The sequence below is a fragment of the Fistularia commersonii genome, chromosome 8 (genome assembly GCF_037954325.1).
Source record: "Fistularia commersonii isolate RoL2024-O1a breed Wild chromosome 8, RoL_Fcom_v1.0, whole genome shotgun sequence".
In the NCBI taxonomy this organism is placed as follows: Eukaryota; Metazoa; Chordata; class Actinopteri; order Syngnathiformes; family Fistulariidae; genus Fistularia; species Fistularia commersonii.
Genome location: NC_141291.1, coordinates 20,663,864 through 20,685,258, shown reverse-complemented (window position 1 = coordinate 20,685,258; position 21,395 = coordinate 20,663,864). Strand labels below are relative to the sequence as shown.

The following is a 21,395-nucleotide window of genomic DNA, read 5'->3' as shown; positions in this document are numbered from 1 at the left end:
GTTCATAGCGTTTATGGACAGAATTTATAGACAAATGAGGCACTGTGATTTGGTTGCTGTGGGATTGGGGCTCTTCTTTTTGCAGATGCTCGGTGCTGTTGACTTTATCTCTCTCTGGTAGTTTACCGCTGACTGGGAAGCGGCTGGAATGAGATTCACATCCTCCAAATCTGAGACCATTGCCTTCAGTTGGAAAAAGGTGGAGGAGTTTAAAGATCTCTGGATCTTGTTCCCGAGGGAGGAAAAAATTGCGTCAGAGATGGTCAGGTGGAGTGATGCAGTGTCGTGTGCAGTGGTATTTACTCTGCATCACTTTGTCTTGGTAAAGAACAAGCTGAGCTGTAAGGCAAAGCTCTCGATTTCCGGGTCAATCAACATTCTCATCCTCACCTATGGTAACAAGCTATAGCAAGTGACCAAGAACAAGATCATGTTTACAAGTGGGCAAGTGGCCTAAACAAGTTTACTTAGTTTGAGTGTCTGGGGCTCTCCCTTGGAAATAAGGTCAGACGCTTGGTCATTCACAGGGGGGAAAGGTAGAGTAGAGTAGCTGTTTCCCCTCTGCATCAAGAGGAGCCAGATGAGATGGCTGGGTCATCTGTTCAGTATCCTTCATGGCTCCTTGCTGAGGTGTTGTGGGTATGTTCATCCAAGTGGTCGTCCCAGGAAGACTCAGGACATATTGGAGACACTTAGTCTCTCAACAGGCTTGGGAATGACTCAGGATTTTCCCCCCAAGAGCTGGATTAAATGGCTGGGGAGAGGGACATTCAGGTTGAAACTGGCAGACAGGTAGGAGGCCCCAAGGAAGGCCAAAGAGGACAATTATGGATGTAGTGAGAGGGGATATGAAGGGAGTTGGTGTTCCAAGAAGTCCGGGTGAGATGGATGCAGATAATTCACAGTGGCAACCTCTGGAGCAGACAAAACGAAAGAGGAAAGAAAGAGGAGAGGAAATGAAAATATTTCTGAGCCCGAGTATATCATTGGTTATTATGATCACTATTATTCAGTGGCGGGCCATGCATTTTACACCCAGGCCTTCAGTAGGAAACGCAGTTTAAAGAGAGGTGCATCACGGATAGATAACTCGTGTAGTGGTTAAAATGATGACAAAGTGATGCCCAACTCTGTACTCTTCCACTGATCTCATAATTGATAACGCTCTCCGCGGCTTTATCCAGGTTGCAGCCCGGCACCCCAAGTGCCCAAATTCCAAGAGTGTGTAAAACAAGTCCTTCTTAGGTATAAAATGACCGTGCCCCCTTGGCTCGGGGCCAGAACCTCCTCACCTTAACTGTTTGTGCTGATGAAACTATTTCCTTGCATTGTGTTGAGAATCAGCCTGTCTTGTATATTTCTTGCCACTGCAGCCTCTGTTTTAATTTTGTGGTCACCTTAACTGCCAACTTGACTCTCGGCTTGTGCAAATTCTGTAACTGCTTCCTGGGGAATGTGCAACACACTTTCTCCATTTTTAGGGTTCTGCATGTTGCATGGTCCATTGAGTTGGAGAACTATGTAGTTTAAACTCAGCATCATGACAGCAGGGGTATGCAATGCGCAATGACTTGCTCTTTTGTGTCTGCCTTTATCTTTACAGTTCAGTGAGTCAATGGTTACTGCCACAGATTCCCTTTCTTTCCCTTGTTATTCATCAATTACTACCTTATTTGTTACTAGTCTAGTAGATTGTAATAAGTCAATTTGCTGCAATTGTTAATCAATCGTTACAGTATTACAGTGCACATTTCATGCTACATTTGTTCGTGGTTTATGATAAAGAGCAGAGATTGTGAATTGAAACACATGTTGAACCAAGCCAGAGAAGGTAGGAAAATGTCATGATCAGGGGCATCTAACGAAACAGGGTCTGACATATGTATGCTAGTTCCCATGTGAAACTGTAACTCTTTATGTATGTCCATAAAACCATAGAAGACAGTGAATTTTTGAACAGGAAAGTGCAACACAGATCAGGGTGGTGCTGGGAGGTTTGATTCTATCATGACTCATTTTCAAATTTTACTTAAGTTCATGCCAGTTGCAGTGCAACGACTAGATCTCAGTGTGTAACACTACACTGATTAGCTATTTCATCTTAAGAAGAAAACTCAAAATTCTAAAATATATTTAGAATAGTCTGTGTTTAACTTTGTGTGAAATATAAGTAGGGAAAAAAAATTACACCTATTTTCAGTGTTACTGCTCAGTGTTAGTCCAAGTATCCTGAAAACAGGAATCCTCTCATACACAAAATATGCTAGGTAGAAATCACAAATTTTAACAACTACAGGGAGCCATACTGTAATTATGTAATTATGTATATTCGATGCAGATCATCCATACATCCATCTGTTGTCTACAGCTTGTCCTACTGAGGGTCTAGGGGGATACTGGAGCCTATCCAAGATGCCACACCCTATCTTTAGGGTAGATCACACCCTAAAGTTATGTGCAGACCAGCTGGCAGTAGTTTTCCAAGACATCTTTAACCAGTCCCTGCAGTTGGTCATAGTTCCTGTTTACCTCAAATCCTTCACTATACTGCCTGTAGCGAAAAAGTTACGCATCACCTGTCTCAATGATTACTGGCCTGTTGCTTTAATCACAGTAATAACAGGATTTCAATCACCACTGTATCCATGTGTCTGGCACTTTCTCACGAACAGGCGTCAGGTAGTGAGAACAGGGCACATGATGGTCCATCCTGGTCCTGAACACAGGTATGCCTCAGGGTTGTATACTTAACCAAGCCCTTCTCATGCTTTTCAACCTTGATTTTGCTGCCATACACTCCACAACCACCTCATCTTTGACAACAGCTACACTAATTTCAGAGAGGAGATCCAGCATGTGACAGAATGATGTGAGAGAAGGGGATGCAGAGAATAGAGTTAGATGGAGGAAGATTATTTGTTGTGTCGACCCCTGAAAAGAGGAGCTGAAGAAAAAGTATAAGACCTACATCTTATTACTTCACTGTCTCTACAGACAACCATCCTCCCTTTCTATATTTCTATACAGTTATTTGTTGATCAGGACTATAAATTATCCGAAAATTCTTTTGAGCATTTGCTCATGCAAATACTCATGCATTCCCTTTAGCTTGTGTTATTTTTGTATAATAAACAATGGCAAGTCATCTTTTACCCATAATGTATCATCATCAGTTTCCTCCCTGCCTAGAGTTGTGGCATTTTTTAGAGTGCAGGGTTGGTCCCATCCGCTTGGCAATGCCATGATTAAATATTTCTTCTGTGTACAAGCTTCCTGGTAGCAGAAAATGCCAATCAATACATTTTTGCTATCTTTGTGCTTTGTCGTCCTGATACCCTTGTTACATGATGCTGGATGCACTGTACTTCTCATTCAACATGTCAGAGCAGTATCTTTTCAGGAGTTTTGTACTTGCATTGTAGAGCAAAACATTTGATTCGTCAGACACCCAGTGTGAAGGCTCACCATGAATCACAGATTTTTTTATATACTATATACTATAATAATTGCAAAAAAGGAACAAAGAAACACCTTAAAGCAGTGGTCCTTAACCCCTGGGCCACGGACTGTTACAGGTCCGTGGATCAATTGGTACCGGACTGCATAAGAAATAATCAATTATTTCCGTTGGATTCATTATCTGGATCTGAACAATCTTTATTTTGAAAAATCTTTTATTTTGAAAAATGACTGGGATCACTTGGTTACATCTCGGTCACTTCAGCACCAAAAATGTAACCCACAAGCTAGCAAAATTAATAAGAAACAGATGTCAAGACGGAAAGACGGAAAGTTTCTTTTTTGAAGGGGAAAAGGTGGATCCACACAGTGGATTCATGTTTATTATTATAGTTGCACTATAAACAATCTACGTGTACTACACCCCCTGTCCCTGGTAAAATTTTCAAGCGGTCTGTGGTGATAAAAAGGTTGGGGACCACTTACTTAAAGGATGTTTAAACCTTAATTTAAATTATTTTAAAAGAAGAAGACAGTAATTACACTGCCTTGGAATTACTCAGGTGCTTAATGGGGTGAGACCATACAGTACATATGGAAGTGATTTACAGATCAGCCCATACACTTTAAATGCAATGCATCTTTCAGTTGATGGATTAGAATTGCTCTGATCATGTTACTATGCTGTGTTTTGTGTGCATACATCTCGAAATTCCTTCATATGTCTCAAATGAATGTATGGGTTTTTATGGGCGTACATTATAACAGCGAATGCAGGTATTTGCTATAATCAGTTATTTCGAAATAGACGGATCAAGAACATACTAGAATGATAATACACTGTAACTTTGGTGTGATAACAAGTTTTCAGGTGGAGTTATGTTTAGATGACCTTTGATGCTCACAAGGCTATTGTCCTCTGTTCCATGTCCAGGTATATACTGTATATTATGGAGATCTTTGGAATACAAATAAATACTAGGAAAACTGTCTAAGAATCTTAGGTTGTGTGCATGAAGACATAAATGATGTTTTTTCAACATCCTTGGAGAAGGTTTTTGAATTTAAAATAGTATAAGACCAAGGACTTTATTTACAATTAACCAATAATCTCATAAAGGAAAAATATTGCTGAAGTTACTTATTTCCCCTACTAAGTTTCTGCACTTTCTACACATAGACATAGGAAGTTATGTATGTCTTTGCAGGTATTACCATTAGTGCCATGTTTTCAGGCTGTGAAGTTGTGAACACGAATAATGTTTTCAAAGGCACTAAAGAGAGATTTCATAGATCTTAATATCACAGCAGTCTTAAATGAATTTGATCCCGCCATCAAGTGTAATCATTAATGTGGACATGTTTGTTCATCTCTGCCTTTAGAGAGCCAAAAAGTTCTATGGTTGAATGTGGTCATTGTTGTCTGTTAAAGTGGTTTCTCCTCTGGTGCTCCACCTCCCAACTCACTTTGGAAATGAGTAGTGGCATGTGAAAATGTGTTTTTTAACTTGGAGAACTATGCAGGAAAAACAAAACAAATCCAGAGCGAGGATAAAACTCACCGTGACAAACTGTTTGTTCGATGTTGATATGGTGATACATACGGTTAATATGGAAACACATTTTTATATTTGTATGAAAATATTCATATTTTCTTATCAACCATTACTTTTATGAAGTAGGCTAATAGGTCTGTTAGAATAGATAATTATATGTTCTATGGTAAGATTTATATTCATGTTAGGGGGTGTAGTAGGATGTTTCCAGGATGCTGGATTTCACTTTGATTTCAACCTTCTTGGGGTGGCCTATCTTAATGTCATACAGGTGAAGGAAGGTACCCACTTGAAAACCCCCAAAAAAGTGCTTCACACTGCTGTTTGCTAGGATATATTGTTGGTGATTGTACTGAATATGATTGGAAGTAATTGTATTTTAATGTCCACCGGCCTGTCCCCACTTGTGTTTAATTTTTCCAAAGTCAACAACTGCTGGGAAGAACGGAAGCATATGTTTTCACTATGCTGGTATTTATACATCTGAACACAGCCAACAAGGCAGTCAGCAGGAGGTTATTGAAGCTGTTACACATTCGCTATTCAGCGACATCATGTCAAGACATGCTTGCTTTTCTGCCCATGTTTGTTTTCCCTTGTCACTCTCAAATTGGAGGGAGAAATAATGATTGTCAAATGCCACAATGTCAAGTAAAGTTCATGGGGTTATGTTGTGATTGGTTGTTATGGGCCTCATCTTGTGGGTTTGGAATGGGGCCCTGTGCTTGTTGTTCCCTTGTGTGTTTGGAAAAATTGGTTCCTCTAGTTTTGGCTGCGGCTTTGGTAGAATCATTGGATGTGTCTGTTTTTGAGTAGATAGAAAAATCAATATGTTTTAGAATGCTTGTTGAACAGAAGTAAAGCATAGCATTCTTTTCTCTTTGTGTCTTTGTGGTTCACTGAATAAAGTGGCTGTGGGGTTCTTAGATGTATGTTCATAGCATGATTTCAGTCAGCGTTTGCATTTGCTTCTCAGATTCAGTTCATTCCCTCCTAAAGACAACCCCCCCATAACCTATTAATTTAAATCCAACTGTTGACATGTCTACTCATATTTCATTTCTTGTCAGATTTGTATGGAGGGGCAGTGGTTAGTGTTGCCAGCCTCACAGCATCCCAATCAAATTTTTGCATGTCCCCCCATGTGCATTTTTATACAGATTCTCAAGTTTTCTCCCACAGTCAAAAATGATGCACTACATTGATTTGGAGGTGCATAAGCCCCAAGGCATGTGAATGATTGATTGATATGTGGTTTGGTGACAAAACCAGGGTGCTCCCTGCCTCTTACCTATGACAACCCTTCATTGCAGTATAAGGGGTACACACAATGAATAAATGTGAGTGTTAGAGAGTAACTCTAGTTCAGGCTAGTCTACGTTGAAGCATGTAAAGAGGAGACCGAGGTTATCACAAGAAATAACACAGACAAGTGACTATTCTTTTGAGCTCTGCAGAGGGGGAGACTCAGCGCGCTCTTTGGAGGTAAGATCCAGAGAATCGCACCAAGTTCCTCCTTGCTTGGCCTTTTATTGTGTGAAAGTGTATCGGTGTTGTTGACAAGATCATATACAGGAAGAGGGTAATTCCTGTTTACATTCAGGGGGGTAGGTTCCTTATCAGGGGGTAGGTTCCCATTTGCTTTGCAGTCATTTGGCAGACTCTTTCATCCAAAGCGACTTACATTGGAGGTGCCGGGGATTGAACCCAGGACCTCATGCATGTGCTCTACCACTGAGCTGCAACACCTTTATGCTTATTTGCATTTACGATCACGGGGGTAGGTTCCTGTTTAAGGACGAAGGCCATTTGTGCTCACACGTCCTGCTGTCTTCACGTGAGTTGTCAAAATAACATGAAATTATGGTTTTCTTGCTATGGTTTTCATGCTATGAAAATAGTAAGAAAACTCTTAACAGTGAGATGTGCTACATTGTCTTGTCACCACAAACTGTACAGGTTCATCTTAATGATTTCCAATATCATGACATGAAGTGATCAACCTGTGGCACACCTGAATTGTTCTGGGAGCACAAGTTGCTTCAATTGCAGCCTTTAGCTCATCTACCTTGTCAGGTGTGTCATTCTCTTGTCAATCCCCCATAGATTCCTCAAGGGGTCTTGGTGAGGCTACTTATAAGCGCAGTGAAGTATGCAGCCTCAGGGCGCCATGGGCAGGTGTCTCCCCGAGCCAGTCCCAAGCCCACATAAATGCAGAGGGTTGCGTCAGAAAGGGCACCCGGTGTAAAACTTTTGCCAAAACCAAACATGTGAATCAATCATAACCAGATCATAACTGATCGGTCAAGGCCTGGGTTATCAACGACTGCCATTGGTAGTGATGACATACAGTGAACCAATGGAAACTGAGCTACTGTAGGTTAAAGAAGGAGAGGAGAAAGGTGTGTTTTGAAGCAGAAAGAGAAAAGGAAAGGCAAGAGTCAGGGACTGAAAGTAGGGACATTGAATATTGGGACTATGATAGGAGACGGTAGAGAGTTGGTCGAAATGATGCAGAGAAGGAAGGTAGATATTCTGTGTGTCCAGGAGACGAGGTGGAAAGGTAGTAAGACCAAAAGCTTAGGAGCAGGCTTTAAGTTGATCTACCATGATACTGACAAGAGAAATGTAGAAGGAGTTTGCTAGGAACATTCTGGAGGTGAAAAGAATGTCAGATAGACTTAAGAGTCTGAAACTAGAAATTAAAGATGTGATGCTCAATGTTATAAGTTGCTATGCCCTGCAGATAGGATGCGAGTTTGAGGAGAAGGAGAACTTCTGGAATGAGCTAGATTAAGTGATGATGAATATCCCCAGAGATGATAGAGTGGTAATTGGAGTAGACTCCAATGGCCATTTTGGTGAAGGCAATAGAGGGGATGAAGAAGTGAGGGACAGATTTGGTATACAGGAAAGGAACACAGAGGGACAGATGGTGGTAGATTTTGCAAAAAGGATGGAAATGGCTGTAGTGAACACTTTTTTTCCCTTGAAAAACAGGAACACTCTGTCGAGTGACCTACTTTGAATTCTGACTGAAGAGGGTCCAGGAGGTTATTTTGCTGAAGGTAGTAAGACAGTTGGTTAAAGACTGCGTGTTCGAGTGTTTTTGAGAGAAAGGGTAGTAGGGAGACGGGTCCATAGTTTTTGACGTCAGATGGGTCAAGTGCTGGTTTCTTGAGCAGAGGGGTGACCCTCATTGACTTGAAGGCAGATGGAAAGCAGCCTGTCTGGAAGGACGTGTTGATGAGGTGAGATAGGAAGGGGAGAAGGTCTGGTGCTATGGATTGTAAGAGGGGGGAGGGGACCGGGTCGAGGGAGCAGGTGGTCGGCCGGCTGGATGTTATGAGTTTGAGGACCTCGGGGAGAGAGAGAGGGGTGAAGTGGGGTAGGGTAGGCTGAGGTGGGTTAGGAGGGGATGAAGAGGACGGGTTGGAGGAGGGGGTAGGGTAGTGACTGGTGTGATAGATTGGGAGGGAGAGGAGGGGAGGTTGGCTGTGGACCTAGTTGAATTATGAGAGAAAGAGGATCTAATGTCATATACGTTCTTTTCAAAGAAGTTTGCAAAATCATCGAGCAGAAGGGAAGAGGTGTGAAGGGGAGGAGGGGGTTGGAGAAGTGTGAAATTTTCAAAGAGTTTCTTGGGATTAGATGGAGAGGATTGAATTTTGGAGCTATAGAGGGTTTCGCCTTCGAGAGAATGGAGGGGAAGGTGGATAGGAGCGATTGGAAGGTTTGGAGGTCATCAGGGAGTAGGGACTTCTTCCATTTGCGTTCAGCCGCTCTGAGGGACCGTCTGTCACTACGCACAGTGTCAGATAGCCATGGAGCTGGTGTGGTTGAGCGAACAGGTCTGGTGGTGATGGGGCAGAGTTGTTCTATTGAGGAGGAGAGGGTGGAAATCAGTGTGTCAGTAGCTTCGTCAGTGGGATTCATGTGATTCAGTGAATGGAGGTGTCTGCCCGTAAAGACCAAGTGGGGGGAGTTGAGGGAGAGGGCAAGGGTGCAGGTGATGAAATGGTGATCTGACAGCTGTTTCTTATCAACAGGCATGACCGAGATGTTAGTCGGAGGGCAGTTTCTGGGGAAGATGAAGTTAGAAAGGAATTTCCATGGACCAAACATCATGGTCTGATCATTGGACCGATGACATTGTGATCTGTTGTGAGAGCAGAGAACAGGTTGAGGAAAATCTGGAGAGGTGGAGGTATGCGCTGGAAAGAAGAGGAATGAAAGTTGGTTGCAGCAAGAGAGTATGTGTGTGTGAATGAGAGGAACTCAGGTGGAACAGTGAGGCTACAGGGAGTGGAGATCAAGAAGTTGGAGGATTTCAGTTACCTGGGTGTCAGGGGCATGTGATAGGAAACTATCAGCCAGAATGAAAGGAAAGGTGTACAAGACAGTGATGAGACCAGCAATGCTGTATGGACTACAAAAAGTTACGATAAAAAAACAGGAGGCACAGCTAGAGGTCGCAGAGATAAAGATGCTAAGGTTCTCTTTGGGTGTGACCAGGATGGATAGGATCAGTAATGAGTCTGAGGAACAGCACATGTTAAAAGTTTTGGACAGAAGGTCAGAGATACCAGACTGAGATGGTTTGGCCATGTACAGAGGAAGGATAGTGAATGTATTGGTAGATGAATGCTGGAACTGGAGCTGCCAGGCAGGAGGTCTCGAGGAAGACCAAAGAGAAGATTTATGGACGAAGGTGAGAGAGGTTATGAAGGTTGTTGGTGTGAGAGGAGGATACAGAGAATAGAGTTAGATGAAGAAGGTTGATTCGTGTTAGCTGTTTAGGAGTCTGATGGCAGTTGGATAGAGCGATTTCTTAAGTCGTGTTGTTCTACATTTCTCACCACTGTGCCTCTGGCCAGATGGTAGTAGGCAAAGGAGGCAGCTCTCCTGTGGACTCTGGGGTGGTAGGTGCTCTTTAGATAAGGGACTTTGACAAATGGAAAGTCATACTAATTTGGGTGGTGAAAGAGAAGGAATATTTGTTATCAGTGATCTAAAAACATGAAGCATTTAATCAACAATTTGACAAACAATGAATGGCAAATTGAAATTCCTTGTATGGGACCATTTTCAATTTTGCAGAGATTGTCAGATTTTTCTTCACAGTGAATTCAGCCAAAAGGCAACTGACTTCAGGTATGCCAATTGGCTTTCAGTGAAAGGTGCAAAGTGGGGAGCACTGTATATTTATTTGTTTGCAAACTGTAATTTTCAGAGTCTCTCCAAATTCAGATTCTCTCTATCATTTTATTGCTCTTATCCAAATGGCTTATTTAAATGAATTGCATTATATATCATTGAATAATCTAGTACTTACAGTAATTACCAATAAAATCTGCTGATAACTGGTGAAACCCCTTAAGATTAGATTATGTGCTTACCATAGAAAAGGCTCCTACACCCACCCTCTACAAAAGTGATGATTTGGGGATTTTGGTACCTATTAAATATACATTTTTGAGTAAATCTTAGCAATTAGCATTTAAATTTGGAAAGAACAACTGAAAGAAGAGTGTAAGCCCAGGGTGATTACTAAAAAGACATTTAATTTTTATTCCTGTTATCTTTTAGGGTGCAACAATAAAGCGTGATGAATGCACAGGGGCCATTTTTGTTGCCAGAATCTTGAGAGGAGGCGCAGCAGACAGAAGTGGTTGGTTCAATTGCTTTTTTCATGCCTCTATACCAATGATAATTTTGCAATATTTTTTGTCAGATTATCTTTTAATTTTATACAAAAATAATAAGGTAGAGATATTTAAAGGAAGTTTTTCACATATTAAGAGAAATAACTGTATCTTTTCAAGACTGAAATAGGAGACAGGGTTGATCGCAAAGTATAAACATAGAGCAATTCTAGTCTGCTGACCAGTCAACAGACATTATAATTCTTAATCATAGCATTCTTAATTAACCAGTTTTAGAATATGCACTGGAAACACTCACTTCAGAATGTAAGAAATATCAAACTGATTGAGCTTTGGTATACAAATGTAACTGTATGTATTTGTGTGTAATAGGACTGATTCATGTTGGGGATGAGTTAAGAGAGGTCAATGGAATCTCTGTCGATGACAAGAAACCAGAGGAAATAATTGAAATTCTGGTAAGCTTCATTTCTCTGTGCTTCATTCTGACTTAAATGTTCTCTCTCTTCCAATGACCTCTTGTATGGCAATGTTTTGACTATTCCCACAGCAAAACCCTTTTTAGTTTGTGAAGGCTGAAAAGTATATTCAGTCATACAGAACCTGTGATCACCATGTCTGTGCTCAAATATCAAGCTCTAGGGCACTTCTGTATGTAAAAATTAGGAGGAGCATACTAAATCAATACATTGGAGAGCATTAGTGGAGAGCCAGTTGTACCGCCTGATCTATGGACACCATATTTGACTTTACTTGGGATTACTTGATTTTGGAAGAAATTATCTTGGTTATTTCAGCTGCTTTCTTCTGGATCTTACTTAACATATCTGCCTTGTATTTTTGTGTTTCGAATTTTCAAGGCCAAGTCAAAGGGGGCCATTGTCTTTAAAGTTTTCCCTGGTGTTAAAGAGGAGCCAGCCACCAAGGAGCCAAAGGTACATACTTCTCAGGTTAAATTGTTTCTTTGATTAGACTAAACACATTTTGATATCTAAACATCTTTTCAGTATCTGCTTTTATGTGGGTTCTCACAGCCTTACACGGCCTTCTGTATACCAGTTGATAAGAATTACCAGGCACAATAATGTCAGATATATGTCAGGTAGATGTACAGCCCTTTTTTAACATAAAAATTAAATCATCATCCCTTTACCCCCCCAATGAAGTTACCTTCTTTGGGAAGCCATTTAAGTGCACATTTTGCTTAAAAGTAAACAAATATGATTAATCCCTCTAAAATTAGTGCTAAATTTTGTAACCTTAAAGCATTTCTCATTTATTTCACCTTGGAGGTGTTTAGATGTTAATACAAGAGAATATTACATTGTTGTTCATAAAAGATTTATTTACATGAGCAAATTTAAATGTAGAATTGGATAAAAACAGTGACACATACACAAACCCGTGTTTTTTAATTTTAAGAAACCGTGTAATTGACATTGCACACAGTCAAATTTCAATATTACTCTAGTCTCAGGAAAGGCCAGTGGACATGATCATTTTATTGTTTTATTGTGTGTCTTGTTTTAGTCAGTTGACTGTGATGCTAATATCTCTTTATGAGATGTTGAAAATCACAGGCCAGGACACAGGCTTCTGAAGGGAATCACATACAGCAATATTTATTGGGAGTATTCATGTGTTTACAAGCTTGATTACTTATTTGGAAAAGCTTTACTTTAAACATATTCTAATTAATAATTGTGAATTTATTTTTGGTAATCACTGCACATTTCCTTTTGATGTTTTCTTTAACTTTCAATACTTTGGAGGAGCGTTCCAATCTACTAGTGTTAGCTCACCAAATGTACCCCTTTTGTCATCCAGACCAGACACTCTTTTAATGACCTGTCTGGAGCATCAGGGGGTGGCTCATTGCTTTTCACAGGAACTTTGAGCATGGTCATAAATTGACTGCTCTTTTGCACAGAATACTCCAGTACTTGTGTAGTACCATACCGTAACAGACAGGACCAAAGATTTCTTGGTTACGGTCAGCCCTTTAGCAAAATATTGATGGGTAAACAAAGACAATGAAGAAAAAGCAGGATAAAGAGGAAAACTGAATTTTTGTTTGTTTGTTATGGGGCTACTGTTTTATCACTTATATAATTACTTTACTGTAATTAATTACCAGAAAGGATATTTGTTTCAAACAAAACTCTCTTGACACTTGTCGAGAGATTCTTTTAAATAATAATGCTTGTTGAATCACTATTGGTCTTTATTTGTGTCTTTGGATATAAAAAGACAATATTTTCTTGTATAACTGAATTATGTATTCTTATAGAGGAGACATACTTTAAATATATCAAAATTATACAACATGTCTGAGTTAACATTGTGTATTTGGTAAGTACAGTATTTCAAGGCATAGCTGAGTGTCCACTTTTTTGGAAATCATAATATGTTCCTTCTAACCCAGTATCATTTTTTCAAATAGTCTGCATCCATTTCTTTTTCTGATACTTATTTGTACTGTATATAAATACCCATATCATCTCCCCAGAAAGACACCATTTGTTCAAAATCAGCTACATCTTATTTATTTTTATATAGTGTACATATACCAAACACAATTCTGCTAACAATTTCCACTAAATACCTGGTTGTTGCAGCATAGGGATGCTCAACCCACTATGCTTCATAGGGATAGAACATGGATGAAGAATTTGGAGATAATGTCAGTGATTGGGCCACCATTTATTTCTTTAGAAAATCACAGAACTTTGGACATAAGCAGTTAAAAAATGTCTGTGGAGGTTCTTAGTCGTCCAGGTCATGGTGAATTCATGTTTAAAATCTTTTCGTCATGACAACTGGAATTTCTTCACTTGAATTTCTTCACTTGAAGACATTTCACCTCTTATCTGAGAGGCTACTTCAGTTCTAATGACCTGTGGGGAGTTTCCAAATGTAAAGCTGGCTCAAAATCTAAGCACCACTCACAAGTGGCAAACCACTCCCGTTCAATCTGGCACCTGAAGAGAAGACAGTGCTCTGCTTAGTCCAGAAGGAAGAGAGCATCTCCATCCTCCCAGCCAACAAAGTACAGTAGTTCTGGATAAAAAGGAGTACCAAGCAAAGATGGACAGTCTCCTCCGGGATACAGCAATGTTTTAAACCCTGAAATGGGACCAGACCAATGCATACAAGAAGAAAGTGGTCAGCTGTCTACGGTATCCAGAAAAAGATGCAGCCATAGACCACCCACTTTATTATTGACTGTACCCAGAAGAAACCATGCCTTGCTTTTGCGGACTCCCAAAAATTCAAAAGGAGGGAGGTCCTCTAGACCCATCGTCAGGAGCATCACAGACAACATTGCCAAACATGTTGCAAGGATATTGTCACCTGGTTGGTTGGCAACGCCACACACCATATCCAGAATTCACAGGACATTGCCAGTAAGGTCAAGCAGATCAGGCTGGACTCAGATGAAAACATGGTTTCATACTATGTAACCTCACTGTTCACATGTATCCACACATCGGATGTGATCACAGCAAGAAAGGAACGCCTCGTTAAGGACAACACCTTAATAAACAACAAAACTCACTATGGAAGTCATCTGCAACCTACTGGACCTTTGTCTACATACCACCTATTTCCAGTTCAATGGCAGTTTCTAACATCAAAAACATGGATGTGCCATGGCCTGGCCTGTATCCCCCATAGTGGCGAACTTATAGATGGACAAGGCTGAGCGCAAGGCCCTCATTTCATTCAGGGAACCGCACAGCCAATGGTTTAGATATGTAGATGACGTGAGGGTCAAAATCAGGAAGAATGAGGAAGAAGGGTTCACCATTCACCTCAACACGATTGATGGCCACATCAAATTTGCAAGGAAGGATGTCACTGCTGACCAACTCCCCTATGACCATTGCATTCACATCCAACAGGACAGAGGCCTGGACATCAAGATTTACAGGAAACCAACACACAGCGACCAATATTTACTTTTCAACTCACACCACTCCCTTGAGCACAAACTGGGGGTAATCAGAACTCTACACCACTGGGCCAAGAACATCACATCATCTACCGAAGGCAGCAAGATTCGGGTATAGCACATTAGGAAATCCCTGAGATCTTGTTGCTACCTAATTGGGCATTCGCCAAACCAGAAACCACCAGACGCAGGGACATAGAATAGGAGGAAGGCAATGACAGACAAAAGAACATCGTCATACTGTATGTTGCTGGTGTTTCGGAGAAACTCCGAAGGGTGTTCAACAAACACCATGTACCGGTACATTTCAAACCCCACACCTTGAGACAAAAATGGATGCACCCCAAAGACAAAACACCGAGACATAAGATAATTGTGATGACGACTACATCAGTGAGACCAAACAATCTCTGCACAAATGGATGGCCCAACACAGGAGAGCCATCACTTCAGGACCGACCTCTGCAGCCCACCTACACCTGAAGGACAAGAGCCATTCTTTTGAAGATAGCAATGTCCGTATTTAGGCGAGAGGAGAGCGATGGTTCAAGAAAGGATTCAAAGAAGCCATCTTTGTCAAAACAGAAAAAGCAACTCTGAACAGAGGAGGGGGCCTCAGACACAATCACTGTACAGTGATCAATACCAAGACGGATTTGGACACATGGGTCAGGCCCATCTGCACCCTCCAAATAACCAGGAAAGATTCACCACCAGAACCAGCCACCGGTAACTTCCACATGAGGCTTTGTTCATGTGATCCAACAGGTTTCACTCCTTTGTTTAGCTTTACATTTTCACATTCCAATCTGGGTAATCCCACAGGTCATTCAAACTGAAGAAGCCTCTCAGATGAGGGGTGTAATGTCTTCAAGGGCAAAAAAATGCAGTCCAGCTGCCACGGCACGCTTCGTCATGAAAATCACAAAATTAGATTCTGCTTCTCTATCTCAAGTCATTTTATCAAGTGCATCATGTTAACACTGCAATTTTAGCAATTCAGTGGTTTTTCCTCAAGGAATTTTTTTCATTAGTGCCTATTTCTTTGTCTCTTCAGTTTTCACAAGATAGACACGAGTCCTTTTTGAGTAGTTCCTTTAAGTTCTATTTTCTACATTTTCTATTTTTCAACTTTTTATTGCTTAACTTTTGAGAGAATCTTTAATGCATGAAAGGAAAACTACAGAACAAATGAATCCCTGAGTGTGACATCCCTGAATACCCTTTGGACTCAAGTCATCACATGATGAGTTTCAGCGCAAAGTGGATGAAACATATGAAGGTTTGGAGGGTGTAACAGCCATTATTGATGACATTCTTATCTATGGTAAAAGCAAAAAGGAACATGACAAAAACCTTTGTGCAATGTTGCTGCGTTCTAGAGAGCAGGGAGTCAAGCTCAACCCTGAAAAATGTAAAATCTGTGCCACTGAGTTCAGCTACTTTGGACACTTGGTATCACAAGCCGGATCCAGCAAAGATCGCAGCTGTCAGGGACATGGAGCCACCCAAGAACAAAGGTGAACTCGTAACCATTCTTGGCATGGTCAACTATCTGTCGAAGTTTGCCCCCATGCTATCTGACATTTATGTACCTCTGACGTCTGTTAAAAGAGTCCAGTGAGTTTGTTTGGGATGCACAGCAAGACGAAGCATTTAAGAAAATGAAAGACTTCATAACACGCGAGCGAGGCCCTGTTCTTGTTTTCTATGATCCCAAGAAAGAGCTTAGGCTACAGGTTGATGCATCAAAGTATGGTCTAGGTGCAACTCTGCTGCAAGAGGGTAAGCCTATTGGCTATGCATCCAGATCTCTCATTGACAGTGAAGTGAATTACGCACAGATCGAGAAAGAGCTATATGCCATCTTGTTCGGATGCAAGCATTTTCACCACTATGTGTATGGACGTCATGTCATTGTGGAAAGTGACCACAAGCCACTGGAATCCATTCTTTGCAAGCCTCTTACTGCAGCTCCTCCAAGGTTACAAAGAATGATTCTCCAGTAACAAAGGTACAATTTCAGTATCATTCACGCACCAGGCAGAGACATTCCTCTCGCAGATGCTCTCTCAAGGAAATCACTGCCTGACCTTAATGACAGCCTCAAGGAAGGTATGGATTTGCATGTACAGTCAGTGTACCACAGCCTACCCGTCAGTGACAGAAAACTGAAACTAATACAAGAAGAAACTGAAAAGGACCCTCAACTTACACTTCTGAAAAGGACAATTCAGGATGGATGGGCTGAGGAGAAGAAACATTGCCCTCAGAGCATTGCAGAATACTGGAACTATCGTGATGAACTGTCTCAGATGAACAACATTCTTTTCAAAGGGGAAAAGATGATAGTGCCAGAGTCACTCCGCCCAGAAATGTTGTCCAAAATTCACATAGGCCACATGGGTACAGAAAAGTGCAAGCAAAGAGCTTGTGACATATTGTTTTGGCCAGGGATGAATATACAAATTGAAGACATGGTTGCGAAATGCCCAGTGTGTTTGGAGCACAGACCAGCAAACACCAAGGAGCCCATGATCAGCCACTCATTCCCCAACAGGCCATGGCAAACAGTTGCAACCGATCTTTTCACCTGGAACGACAACTACATTGTTACTGTTGATTACTACAGTAAGTACTTTGAGTTGGACAAACTGCGCAGCACCACTTCAACTACAGTCATCCACAAACTCAAAGCATCCTTCGCAAGGCATGGTATTCCTGAAATTGTGATCTCAGACAATGGCCCACAATACGCAAGCAAGGAGTTTAAGTCATTTGCAAATATGTGGGAGTTCAAACATGTAACTTCAAGTCCACAATACCCACAAAGCAATGGTCTTGTAGAGAAAGCTGTCCACATCGCCAAGACGCTTATGGAAAGGGTCAAAGTTGATCACAAGGATCCATACTTGAGCCTACTTGAGTATCGTTGGAAACCAGCTGTTGTTGTTCGTACAGCAGACAGTGCCAGATCGTACCATATCAAAACACCAGACGGGGTTCAGTACAGGAGAAATCGTCGCAACCTGATGGACTCTAAAGAAACCGTTCCCACTGGCGACCACTCTGAAGTTCAGCATGCACCTAAAGGGTACTGACCCCACTAACTACCATACTCGTTCTGGCCGTGAGGTCAAACCTAGAGTCATCTTAGATCTCTAACCTTTGTCTATGTTTGTCCTAAGTTTTCAGTCTATTTGGGTATTTGTTTAATGTTGTATACAGGTCAAATTTACTATACTCTATTCTGTTCATTAGTCTGCTTTACCACAAAGATTTATCGTTTCCTTTTAAAAGAAGGGGGGTGTAATATTCTGTGAGATATGTTGATGCTTTAATGTTGATGCTTTTATGTTGATGCTATGTAAACTGTATTAAGCTGTATCAACCGACTTCATTCTGGAGAACGCTCTGCCACTAAATCACCCACCCGCTCAAACTGTCATACTGACCATTATTGTACACACGGTACATTTCTCAAACCAAGAAACATAACACTTTTCTCCGCCCATTCCAACCTGGTTGAACCCATCTTTTTACCTCTTTTCCACATTCTGTTGCTTTGGACTGTTGACCCCAAGTACCTGAAATCCTCCAATTTTTCTGATCTTAAATCCTTTAAGCCTCACTGTTCCACCTGAGTTATTCTCATTCACACACATATACTCTGTCTTGACGCGACTAACTGCCATTTCTCACCTTTCCAGCGTATACCTCCACCTCTAGATTTTCCTCAACTTGTTCCCTGCTCTCACTACAGATTCCAATTTCATCTGCAAACATCATGGTCCATGGGGATTCCTGTCTAATTTCATCTGTCCATCACCACTGCAAACAAGAAGGGGCTCAGAGGTGATCCCTGATGGAGTCCCACCTCCACCTTGAACTTCTCTGTTACCCCTACAGCACACCACACCACTGTCTCACAGCTAGCATACATGTCCTGGGCACCAGTCGAACATACTTCTCTGCCACTCCAGACTTCTTCATACAATACCAGAGTTCCTCTCTTGGCACCCTGACATATGCTTTTTGTAGGTTTACAAAAACACAATGGAGCTCCCTCTGGCCTTCTCTGCACTTCTTTATAGTCTCCACTACTCTTTCCCATAACTTCAGTGTATGGCTCATCAACTTAATCCCTCTATAATTGCCATAATTCCACATATCCCCCTTAGTCTTAAAAATGGGCACTATCACACTTCGTCTCTGTTCTTATGGCATCTTCTTCCTCTCTACAATCCTGTTGAATAATCTAGTCAGAAAATCAGAAGCTCGACCACTGCCTTCCCTAGAAACTTCCACACCTCCACAGGTATATCATCAGGACCAACTACCTTTCCACTCTTCATCCTCTTCAATGCCTTCCTTACTTTATATTTATTAATCTTTGCTACTTAGTGGTCTACAATAGTCTCCTCATCTCCCCTTGTCTCTCTTTCATTTTCCACATTCATCTCTTTCCATCTTCGCATCACTCTTCTAGCATCAATATATATTCCTCTCTATCCTCAATCACCCGGACCTGTTATACATCTTCTCCATCTTTATTTCTCTCTTTCGCCAACTTGTATGGATCATTCTCTCCCTCCTTACTGTCCAACTGAGCATACAGGTCATCATATCCCTTTTGTTTTGCCTTTGCTCTCTCTATCTTTACCTTACATTGTATCTCCCTGTACTCCTATCTGTTCTCTTCAGTCTCTTCACTCTCAGTGTCCCACTTCTTCTTTGCTAACCACTTTCTCTGAATATACTCCTGTACTTCCTCATTCCACCACCATGTCTCCTTATCTACTTTCCATACAGATGACACACCAAGTACTCTCCTACCTGTCTCCCTGATAACACAGGCTGTTGTTGTGCAATGATCTGGAAGCTCTCCCTGACCACCCAGAGCCTTTCTCTCTACTCCCTGAAAACCATGCAACACTCCTCCCTTTTCATCTTCCACCACTTTGTCCTCTGCTCTGCCTTTGTCCTCTTGATCTTCCTTGTCACCAGAGTCATACAAACCAGCATTCCTATGCTTTCTGGCTACACTCTCACCTACAACTACTTAGCAGTCACTGATCTCTTTCAGGTTACCTTGTCTATACAAGATGTAGTCTACCTGCCTGCTCCTACCTCCACTCTTATAAGTTACCCTATGTTCCTATCTTTTCTGGAAAAAAGTGTCCACTGCAGCCATTTCCATCCTTTTTTGCAAAATCTACCACCATCTGTCCCTCTGAATTCCTATCCTGTATACCGAATCTGCCCATCACTTCTTCATCCCCTCTATTGCCTTCACCAACATGTCCATTGAAGTCTGCACCAATTACCACTCTTTCATCTCAGGGGATATTCTGCATCACTTCATCTAGCGCATTCCAAAACTTCTCCTTTTGCTTAAATTCTCATCCCACCTGCGGGGCCTAGCCACTAACAACATCACACCTTCAATTTCCAGTTTCAGACTCTTAAGTCTATCTGACATTCTTTTCACCTCCAGAACATTCCTCACAAACTCCTCCTTCAAGATAACTCCTACTCCATTTCTCTTCTTATCAGTACCATGATAGTACAACTTAAAGCCTGTTTCTAAGCTTCTAGCCTTACTACCTTTCCACCTGGTCCCCTGGACACACAGTATATCCACCTTTCTTCTCTGCATCATGTCAACCAATTCTCCCCTTTTTCTGGTCATAGTCCCAATATTTAAAGTCCCTACTCTCAGTCCTGGACTCTTGCTTTACCTTGTCTCTCTTTGCTTCCAAACACACCTTTCTCCTCTTCTTCTTTGACCTACAGTAGCCCAGTTTCCATTGGTACCTTGTAGGTCATCAGTACCTATGGCAGGTGATATTAACCCGGGCCTCGACCTATCTGGTATGATCTGGTTTATTTTGATTGATTTGCATGTTTGGTTTTGGCAAAAGTTTTACACAGGGTGCCCTTTCTGACGCAGCCCTCTGCATTTATCTGGTCTTGGGACCGGCTTAGGGAGACACTGACCCGTGCCCCCTTGAGGCTGCATTAACGAGAATAAATGATAATTATAATAATACATAAGATTTGTATAGCGCTTTTCATGGTACTCAAAGACGCTTTACAAGTGAAAGACAGACAACACAGAACATACACACAATTATTGGGATAGGCTGTAGGTGTTGTAAGTGGTTTAGAAGAGGTGGGTCTTGAGGTTTTTGTTTAAAGGATGACAGTGCATTGGTCTCTGGGATGGCTGGGGGGAGGGATTCCAGAGGATGGGGGCGGCGATGGCAAAGGCTCTGTCCCCCAGGGTGCGGTACTTTGACTTGAAGATTGGAGTGAGGAGGTTTGCATCCGAGGAGCGAAGACGACGAGCTGGAGAGTAGCGATGTAGGAGGTCAGTGAGATATTGGGGGGCGAGGTTGTTGAGGGCTTTGTAGGTGGTGAGGAGAATCTTGAAGTGAATGTGTTGTTTGATGGGCAGCCAGGGAAGTTGATGGAGGATGGGGGTGATGTGTTCTCTGGAAGGGGAGCGGGTAAGTAATCAGGCAGCAGAGTTTTGGACATATTGCAGTTTTTGAAGGGCATTAGAGGGAGGCCATATAAGATACTATTGCAGTCTGAAGGTGATGAATGCATGGATTAGTGTTTCAGCAGCAGAGCGTGAAAGAGTGGGTCAGAGGTGTGCTATGTTTCGAAGGTGGAAAAAATATGTCTTGGTGATGTGGTTTATGTGTGGCCTGAAAGAGAGTGCAGGGTCCATGTAGATTCCAAGGTTTCTTA

The 21,395-nt window shown here is 41.7% G+C and overlaps 1 protein-coding gene across 9 annotated transcripts in view; it reads left to right on the top strand.

Annotated features, from left to right (window-relative positions):
* Positions 1–21,395, top strand: part of mpp7a (MAGUK p55 scaffold protein 7a) — a 155,609-nt gene that overhangs the window by 79,646 nt on the left and 54,568 nt on the right. For all 9 annotated transcript variants that reach the window (XM_086151601.1, XM_086151604.1, XM_086151602.1 and 6 more), the window contains 3 exons: positions 10,605–10,686; positions 11,054–11,139; positions 11,542–11,616. In XM_086151601.1, coding sequence (XP_086007727.1) covers positions 10,605–10,686; positions 11,054–11,139; positions 11,542–11,616 — 243 coding nt within the window. The remainder of the gene's footprint in view (positions 1–10,604; positions 10,687–11,053; positions 11,140–11,541; positions 11,617–21,395) is intronic.